Here is a 10,695-nt window from a genome sequence, read left to right on the forward strand (position 1 = left end):
GGTGAGGAATCTCACAAAGAGTTAAATCACGAGTGGTTGTGGTAGCGGGTAATTCAACTGCCAGTAAGTATAAAGATGAGATCCATCGACCCCATCTTGTCCCATTATTGCAGCGAAGCAGCATCTCATTACTGCAGGCTAATGCTCGGCACCACGTAACGAGGATCTGTTGCGACTTTCCTACTAACAACAATATCCGCCTACTGGACTGGCCGCCATACAGTCCCGACCTATCCCCTATTGGCCACTTGTGGGACCTGCTAGATTCTGGCCCAACTGAGAGAATGGGCCAACATCCTAGTGAGGAGGATAAACTCACTCATGAACTCCATGCCTAGGATAATCAGGGCTGTGGAGAGAGCGAATGGGGGACATACCCGTTACTGACAAGCCAGCTCCAACAATCAGTCCATTTCGATTTCAGATTACAGAGGTCTCTTTCAATTCCTTTCAATTACTCCTAAATCACTTACCAGATACAAATTGTTGATTTTGCAGTTTGTTCTGTATGGATTAATTTTCATTCTTACTTAAAAATATTGAACATTATATTCGGCGTCTTGCCTAGAATCATCTTTACCATGGTAACTGTGTTAAGGTTTAATGTAATAGAATCAAGTTTACCCTGTGTTTCTTTATCCCTTGGGTATATATAGGTATAGCAGACTGGTTATGATAATACATCATTGCATATATATATATATATATTTATAGAAACGAGGTAACAATTATATGAATAGTAGAGAAATAAAAAAAATCCTCTGATTTCTGACATACGATTGCCACGGTTACCAATTTTTAAAAACGCTAAAAATGCAAGAGTATCAATTCCATTCGAACACTACAACTTTATAGTAAAAATTTATTTCTGAACATTTGTTTTAAAATTAACAACACTGCCATGGTAACAAATTACTTACATTTCTGGAAATTCCAACTCGAAATGCCATCACAGCATGACCACATGTGGACAACTAGGAACTTTCACTTCCTGTAAAGCTAGTTTTTGGTGTGTAGACACACATTCGAGACTGCCCAAACAGTAATATAAAACTTTACATCGTCCACTTAGACATAACAAAATCAATTAAGGTAAAGATTTATTTTTTTTCATAATTTTAATTAAAGCCTGTATAATGGGGTAATCTAATGAGCAAAACTATCGCCATGGCCACACCGAGAAATTGTGTACTTCTACCTGGAGTACACTGGCGAACGGTTGTAGAAGGAAACTTTCTTGTTCCCCATATCAACTGACAAATACACTTACGACACAGGGTTTCGAGGAATGCAAGTTGATAAAGATTTTGGGGCGTTTTACAGTTGTCATCATGTTTTTCCAGGAATCTCCTGAGTTTTGCCGATATTTTTGTTTACATTCACATCAAATATCCAAGTACTTAGGTATATGTTACAGTGGATCAAAAGGTCGACTGTCTCTCAATGCTGATCAATATGTCATGTTATCTATTTTCAAATTTCGTACAGTAATAAAATAAAATGTTTACATATGAATCACCCGAGATCTCGTGTCACTTAGTAATGTGTAATATTAACCAGTATAGGTTACCACTATAATACTTATTGGTCTGATAACATTTATAATGTATATATGTAGTATAAATACTGTTTCCTGGTATATTGACAAGCTATGATTAGTAGAGACAACTTCGTGTCATTACGCAATCCACGTTTCATGTGTTGTATTACCGGAACTGAGTCAACGTCTAAAAATAATACATTGAGATATATATCACATAATCCTTTACATTGAATCAATGGGGATATTTAAGTCTGCTCAGTGTGGTATTACATTAAAATCTGACATATTTACCAGGTGTGAGTCTGCTCTGTGTGGTATTACATTACCATAGTGTTAGTCTGCTCTGTGTGGTATTACATTACCAGGTGTGAGTCTGCTCTGTGTGGTATTACATTACCATAGTGTGAGTCTGCTCTGTGTGGTATTACATTACCATAGTGTTAGTCTGCTCTGTGTGGTATTACATTAAAATCTGACATATTTACCAGGTGTGAGTCTGCTCTGTGTGGTATTACATTAAAACTAGACATATTTACCACAGTGAGTCTGCTCTGTGTGTTATTACATTACCATAGTGTTAGTCTGCTCTGTGTGGTATTACATTAAAACTTGATATATTTACCACAGTGAGTCTGCTCTGTGTGTTATTACATTACCATAGTGTTAGTCTGCTCTGTGTGGTATTACATTAAAACTTGATATATTTACCACAGTGAGTCTGCTCTGTGTGGTATTACACTACCATGGTGTGAGTCTGCTCTGTGTGGTATTACATTACCATGGTGTAAGTCTGCTCTGTGTGGTATTACATTACCATAGTGTTAGTCTGCTCTGTGTGGTATTACATTACCACGGTGTGAGTCTGCTCTGTGTGGTATTACATTAAAACTAGACATATTTACCAGGTGTGAGTCTGCTCTGTGTGGTATTACATTACCACGGTGTGAGTCTGCTCTGTGTGGTATTACATTACCATAGTGTTAGTCTGCTCTGTGTGGTATTACATTACCATGGTGTAAGTCTGCTCTGTGTGGTATTACATTAAAACTAGACATATTTACCACAGTGAGTCTGCTCTGTGTGGTAATACATTACCACGGTGTTAGTCTGCTCTGTGTGGTATTACATTACCACGGTGTTAGTCTGCTCTGTGTGGTATTACATTAAAACTAGACATATTTACCAGGTGTTAGTCTGCTCTGTGTGGTAATACATTCCATTGTGTTAGTCTGCTCTGTGTGGTATTACATTACCATAGTGTTAGTCTGCTCTGTGTGGTATTACATTACCATAGTGTTAGTCTGCTCTGTGTGGTATTACATTAAAACTAGACATATTTACCAGGTGTTAGTCTGCTCTGTGTGGTAATACATTCCATTGTGTTAGTCTGCTCTGTGTGGTATTACATTACCATAGTGTTAGTCTGCTCTGTGTGGTATTACATTACCATAGTGTAAGTCTGCTCTGTGTGGTATTACATTACCATAGTGTAAGTCTGCTCTGTGTGGTATTACATTACCACGGTGTTAGTCTTCTCTGTGTGGTATTACATTACCATAGTGTAAGTCTGCTCTGTGTGGTATTACATTAAAACTAGACATATTTACCACAGTGAGTCTGCTCTGTGTGGTAATACATTACCATATTTACAGGTGTTAGTCTTCTCTGTGTGGTATTACATTACCATAGTGTAAGTCTGCTCTGTGTGGTATTACATTAAAACTAGACATATTTACCACAGTGAGTCTGCTCTGTGTGGTAATACATTACCACGGTGTTAGTCTGCTCTGTGTGGTATTACATTAAAACTAGACATATTTACCAGGTGTTAGTCTGCTCTGTGTGGTAATACATTCCATTGTGTTAGTCTGCTCTGTGTGGTATTACATTACCATGGTGTTAGTCTGCTCTGTGTGGTATTACATTACCACGGTGTGAGTCTGCTCTGTGTGGTATTACATTAAAACTAGACATATTTACCAGGTGTTAGTCTGCTCTGTGTGGTAATACATTAAAACTAGACATATTTACCACGGTGTAAAATGATTTTCAGTGCCTACAACGAGTGAATTTGACTAAATGATGGTTATATTAGAACAACTTGAGAGTAGTGTTTGAAGATTCGTAATAAGTCCTGTGTTTAATTGCCTTTACTAACTGTGTATGTGGCGCTACACATGTATCAAAAGCCTTTAGTGCCCTCACTTCCTCTGCTATTCACAATTACATATAACGAAAACTTTAATTTCTAAGACAGAGGTGGAATCCACAGTTCTCTCACAGAATTCATAAACTACTTCACTCCGCCTCTTCCGCTTTCAGGACCAATCAGAGCAGTTTGTATTATAGATAGCTGAGTGAATCACACGGAACAAATTTGTAAACAGACCTTTGTATTTAACCGATCCTTAACACTACAGAACAGTGTTACAACGATGTAAAATCCCCGCGATATTCTTGATCTTAAAGAAGAGAATCCACAGGCCTAGACCCCGAGGAATTGATTGACCATACACCAGGTAAGTGAAATCACAACTTGTTACGAAGTTTTAACCTACTCTGTGATAGTGAGACTTAGTGAACACCTGTATAACTTCATGGCTGTATACACCTGTGTTGTTGAAGTGTGACTCGTCTGTACCAGTGTCAGAAGTAATGAACGCGTGGACACACTGTTTACAGTACATCGTAAAATATACAGGTGTCTGGTGACAATGGCTGTCGCCATTATTAAGAAACATCCCGTGATTGTGAGTTGTGTTCGGGCTTCTCGTCTCGGACGGGGCCAGTATTACAGCCATTTAGTGAGTTAGGGGATCAGAATGACTAAGGTTTAGTGGATGTAGAAAACCGTTAGAGACTTTGTTGGCTGATAAAACGACGTCACTGCAGGTAAAACGCATATCAGACTGGCCTATATGTGGCATATATTCATGTACATGTGATAGTAGGCTGATGGGGGAAGGGTCGGATTTCAGCACCGGGGCCAGCTGTATAATATGACCCTGAAAATATGTGTGTGTGTGAATGGTAGAATGAAACGCTTCATTGTGGAGTAGACTACAAATATCAACAACATATCACAACATCACTGTGTAACTGCCTTGTGTGACGTTCTGTTAAATTAAAAGTGTTAAGGTTTGATTGTAGACACCTGGTTGACGTACAGGCCTATACCACATCTACATGTGTTGTACATGTATATCGACTACAGTACTGGGTCGGAGGTACCCCTGGCCGTCAAACTCCTGATACAGTTTTTAACATGCACCAGATGGTACGCCGGCACAATTGATAGTTATCGTGTCGAAGGAATTCAATAAACGGTGGTCGTTATAATATCACTATCAAACCATGTTTACAATGTAATTGTGTTTACAACTATGATAAGATCGAAGATGATCGACCTAGATAAAAGTAATGGCAGATCCTGTAAAAATACTCATACTTCTTAAGAGTACAAGTAAAGGTGAAAGAATCCTGTCTGAAACACTGGGAAGGGTTATAGAATCCTGTCTTAGGTACGGGGAAGGGTGATAGAATTCTGTCTTAGGTACGGGGAAGGGTGATAGAATCCTTGTCTTAGGTACGGGGAAGGGCGATAGAATCCTGTATTATTTACGGGGAAGGGTGATAGAATCCTGTCTTAGGTACGGGGAAGGGCGATAGAATCCTGTATTATTTACGGGGAAGGGTGATAGAATCCTGTCTTAGGTACGGGGAAGGGCGATAGAATCCTTGTCTTAGGTACAGGGAAGGGCGATAGAAAACCCTGTCTTAGGTACTGGGAAGGGCGATAGAAAACCCTGTCTTAGGTACGGGGAAGGGTGATAGAAAACCCTGTCTTAAGTACGGGGAAAGGTGATAGAAAACCCTGTCTTATGTACTGGGAAGGGCGATAGAAAACCCTGTCTTAGGTACGGGGAAGGGCGATAGAAAACCCTGTCTTAGGTACGGGGAAGGGTGATAGAAAACCCTGTCTTAAGTACGGGGAAAGGTGATAGAAAACCCTGTCTTAGGTACTGGGAAGGGCGATAGAAAACCCTGTCTTAGGTACGGGGAAGGGCGATAGAAAACCCTGTCTTAAGTACAGGGAAGGATGATAGAAAACCCTGTCTTAGGTACGGGGAAGGGCGATAGAAAACCCTGTCTTACGTAAGGGAAAGGGTGAGAGAATTGAATTAAACACGGAATTCCTGTTTCTGAAAGTTTTATTTTATTGCCGGAAGTGTAAATGTAATTAAGTTTTAAATTCTCTTCTTTGACTGCTTTTGGCATGTGAACCGCTATCACAAAAATCACATTGTGTAATGAGTTCTCGGAGATTTTGGACCGGAGCATGGATACACCAAAGGCCCCTAACTGTAGCTGTGGTAAGTGTGTTATGGATGTTCATTTACGAGATCAGAGTACTTCTCAACATCCGCTGTAGTTCTGTTAAACCATTTCGTTCCCATGGGGACCACTGGCTGCTGGTGCTTGCTAGGTATTATTACTGTGAAAAACGTTCACTGTTTAGATATATACGCTAAGAACGGGTATGGTGTTAATGTAGATCAGGTCTATTAAACCTGTTGTAATTACAAACCATTTAGTTTGATGCTAATCAAAACACGAGAGCCCTCTCCCATATACAATGTCATTACATCAATACTTTTGTAGAACAACAGGTGTAATGAGTTCAAATCATGTATGTAGTTACATAATGTACGATGGCTCTAATTAGACAACATCCAAGCGAGTACAATGGGAGCAGAGATAGATACGTGTTACGTGTACGATAATTGTAGATATACAACACGTGTCACGTGTACGATGGTTGTAGATATACAACACAAATCACGTGTACGATGGTTGTAGATATACAACACGTGTCATGTGTACGATGGTTGTAGATATACAACACGTGTCATGTGTACGATGTTTGTAGATATACAACACGTGTCACGTGTACGATGTTTGTAGATACACCTCACGTGTCATGTGTACGATGGTTGTAGATATACAACACGTGTCACGTGTACGATGTTTGTAGATATACAACACGTGTCACGTGTACGATGGTTGTAGATATACAACACAAATCACGTGTACGATGGTTGTAGATATACAACACGTGTCATGTGTACGATGGTTGTAGATATACAACACGTGTCACGTGTACGATGTTTGTAGATATACAACACGTGTCACGTGTACGATGTTTGTAGATACACCTCACGTGTCATGTGTACGATGGTTGTAGATATACAACACGTGTCACGTGTACGATGTTTGTAGATATACAACACGTGTCATGTGTACGATGGTTGTAGATATACAACACTAATCACGTGTACGATGGTTGTAGAAATACAACACGTGTCACCTGTACGATGGTTGTTGACCTCATTGTTATCAAGGTGTTGCGTATATGATCTTCAGGACTCAATGTTTACAAGGTGTTGTGTATACCGCCGTCAGACCTCAATGTTTACAAGGTGTTGTGTATACCGCCGTCAGACCTCAATGTTATCAAGGTGTTGTGTATACGGCCGTCAGACCTCAATGTTATCAAGGTGTTGTGTATACGGTCGTCAGACTTCAATGTTATCAAGGTGTTGTGTATACCGCCGTCAGACCTCAATGTTAACAAGGTGTTGTGTATACCGCCGTCAGACCTCGATGTTTACAAGGTGTTGTGTATACCGCCGTCAGACCTTAATGTTTACAAGGTGTTGTGTATACCGCCGTCAGACCTCAATGTTTACAAGGTGTTGTGTATACCGCCGTCAGACCTCAATGTTATCAAGGTGTTGTGTATACCGCCGTCAGACCTCAATGTTAACAAGGTGTTGTGTATACCGCCGTCAGACCTCAATGTTAACAAGGTGTTGTGTATACCGCCGTCAGACCTCAATGTTTACAAGGTGTTGTGTATACGGCCGGCCGTCAGACCTCAATGTTTACAAGGTGTTGTGTATACCGCCGTCAGACCTCAATGTTATCAAGGTGTTGTGTATACGGCCGTCAGACCTCAATGTTTACAAGGTGTTGTGTATACCGCCGTCAGACCTCGATGTTATCAAGGTGTTGTGTATACGGCCGTCAGACCTCAATGTTATCAAGGTGTTGTGTATACCGCCGTCAGACCTCAATGTTATCAAGGTGTTGTGTATACCGCCGTCAGACCTCAATGTTATCAAGGTGTTGTGTATACGGCCGTCAGACCTCAATGTTTACAAGGTGTTGTGTATACGGCCGTCAGACCTCAATGTTAACAAGGTGTTGTGTATACGGCCGTCAGACCTCAATGTTAACAAGGTGTTGTGTATACCGCCGTCAGACCTCAATGTTAACAAGGTGTTGTGTATACCGCCGTCAGACCTCAATGTTATCAAGGTGTTGTGTATACCGCCGTCAGACCTCAATGTTATCAAGGTGTTGTGTATACGGCCGTCAGACCTCAATGTTTACAAGGTGTTGTGTATACGGCCGTCAGACCTCAATGTTAACAAGGTGTTGTGTATACCGCCGTCAGACCTCAATGTTATCAAGGTGTTGTGTATACCGCCGTCAGACCTCAATGTTATCAAGGTGTTGTGTATACCGCCGTCAGACCTCAATGTTATCAAGGTGTTGTGTATACCGCCGTCAGACCTCAATGTTTACAAGGTGTTGTGTATACCGCCGTCAGACCTCGATGTTATCAAGGTGTTGTGTATACCGCCGTCAGACCTCAATGTTTACAAGGTGTTGTGTATACCGCCGTCAGACCTCGATGTTAACAAGGTGTTGTGTATACCGCCGTCAGACCTCAATGTTATCAAGGTGTTGTGTATACCGCCGTCAGACCTCAATGTTAACAAGGTGTTGTGTATACCGCCGTCAGACCTCAATGTTTACAAGGTGTTGTGTATACCGCCGTCAGACCTCAATGTTAACAAGGTGTTGTGTATACCGCCGTCAGACCTCAATGTTATCAAGGTGTTGTGTATACCGCCGTCAGACCTCAATGTTAACAAGGTGTTGTGTATACCGCCGTCAGACCTCAATGTTATCAAGGTGTTGTGTATACCGCCGTCAGACCTCAATGTTTACAAGGTGTTGTGTATACCGCCGTCAGACCTCAATGTTATCAAGGTGTTGTGTATACCGCCGTCAGACCTCAATGTTATCAAGGTGTTGTGTATACCGCCGTCAGACCTCAATGTTATCAAGGTGTTGTGTATACCGCCGTCAGACCTCAATGTTTACAAGGTGTTGTGTATACCGCCGTCAGACCTCAATGTTATCAAGGTGTTGTGTATACCGCCGTCAGACCTCAATGTTATCAAGGTGTTGTGTATACCGCCGTCAGACCTCAATGTTTACAAGGTGTTGTGTATACCGCCGTCAGACCTCGATGTTATCAAGGTGTTGTGTTAACATATATTATTGCATGTTTTATGTGGTGTTTGATGCATGAACTTGATTACTGTGTAGGAATGTGTGATACGTAGTCATTAACACATCACTTTATATAGGGATGCATGTATGTTACCACAGCAACAGTCACCATGTGCGCACAGGATACATCATCTGATCACGCACGTATAATACCATTTAAACTCAGGAAATAAAGACCCTACTTATTTCAAATCATGTGGGAAATGTTATATTTCCCATTTGAAATGTGACACAGTTTTTAAATAAACAAGAAGGGTCTGCTATCAGTGTCAGAATAATAATAAAAAAAAGATTAAGTGTGTAAAACGTATGAGGGCATTCATGTTTTCATCATTCCGTGTAGCTTTACCGGAAATATCAACTGATACTGGTTTGATTTGTATCTCTGCAGGGTGACTGTTGCTGAAGATGTTTGGTTTGGGGAAAATGTTACAAAGCTGCGGCAGCGGATGCCGCCTGTTATGGAATGACCCAGTAAAGCAAGCCGAAGGGTACGGAACCGTGAGTAAGGAGGATGGCGGAATGGAGTCGGACGATCCGTTCGAGTTTGATGACGAGCCAGACTTAATTTTCACTCAACCTTATCCAAAGACAATTTGGTCAGACTCGACTATGCATTCGCCAATCGTGAAAAACGTCACAGTGTCCACAAACGGGACAGCGTCTACCTCCGCAAGTAGTATGTTCAACTCGCCCATCGTCAAAAAATCGGTCCCTGTAGTCAAAGATATTTCACCAAGTGATACCCGTGTTCACACTTCTTCGCAAAAACAATCACCTGTCATACAAAATTCTATCGAACGGCCGTCACCGCACGTTGGCGTTCACTCGTCGGTCTACACCAAGAAATCCTCACCGGAAGTGACACGGAAAGCAAAGACGGACGAATCGGTCAGTATACAGATGGTATCGGTTGTGTGATAAGACAGAGAATGAAAAGGTAAATTTACAGATATGCTGTAGATCATTTGGGTATAGCACAGACTACATCCGGTACATCCAACAGAACTGGTAATGCACATTCGCTATGAACATCTGAGTGCAGCAAATGCTTTAATGGTGGATTCGTCTCGTGAAATATGTGAAATATTCCATAATATGACGTCATTTCGTCACCAGAATATCTATTTTACTGTCATTTGATCCAATCACATCGAAATTGTACAATTGTATTTCCCACTGTGCTACAGTGTTACGTGCACACTGTGTACGGCCAAGGCAATCTAGGCACATATTGAAAACGAGGTTGTAATCTTAAGTGTCGTGTGCAGATTATACCCAGCCAGGCGGATTTATAAACATTGGTGTCGTGTGCAGATCAGACATATTGAAGACTAGGTTGTAGACAAAATGGCATACGCTGACACAGTATAGGAGGTTATAATGTGTGATAAGACTGATGTGTATTCTGTGTATACGTAATTAGCTCATTAGTATTTATTGAGGTCGTAACTTGTAATCTTAATGATTTAGCATGTTGTGATGTTTTCACGGGCTTAATTACAACTAAGTACGTGGTGTTATCATTTTCTATGTGCCTTATGAGTAAGCAGGGATGTTTTATTCGCCATTTAGGTGACTACTTTTTAAATCGCCATTCGTACATGGTTACAGGATCATCCACAAATGATTATACACGTCGCTATTTATCAAATATTTACAATGCGGGTTTTATCTAAAAACTGGTCGCAAAAATGACACAGCTGTCATTTTAATGGTATATT

At 40.8% G+C, this 10,695-nt stretch overlaps 1 protein-coding gene across 1 annotated transcript; it reads left to right on the plus strand.

The window, feature by feature from the left end:
* The first annotated feature begins 4,038 nt into the window (after positions 1 to 4,038).
* LOC132547411 (uncharacterized) lies at positions 4,039 to 10,367 on the plus strand. The gene is made up of 2 exons (XM_060211169.1): positions 4,039 to 4,062; positions 9,363 to 10,367. Exon 2 carries the CDS (start codon positions 9,380 to 9,382, stop codon positions 9,890 to 9,892), a length of 513 nt encoding a protein of 170 aa, XP_060067152.1. The 5' UTR covers positions 4,039 to 4,062; positions 9,363 to 9,379; the 3' UTR covers positions 9,893 to 10,367.
* Positions 10,368 to 10,695: the final 328 nt, after the last annotated feature.

The sequence above is a fragment of the Ylistrum balloti genome, unplaced genomic scaffold (assembly GCF_031769215.1).
Source record: "Ylistrum balloti isolate Yb309-2 unplaced genomic scaffold, AGI_CSIRO_Ybal_v1 Utg369954, whole genome shotgun sequence".
Classification (NCBI taxonomy): domain Eukaryota; kingdom Metazoa; phylum Mollusca; class Bivalvia; order Pectinida; family Pectinidae; genus Ylistrum; species Ylistrum balloti.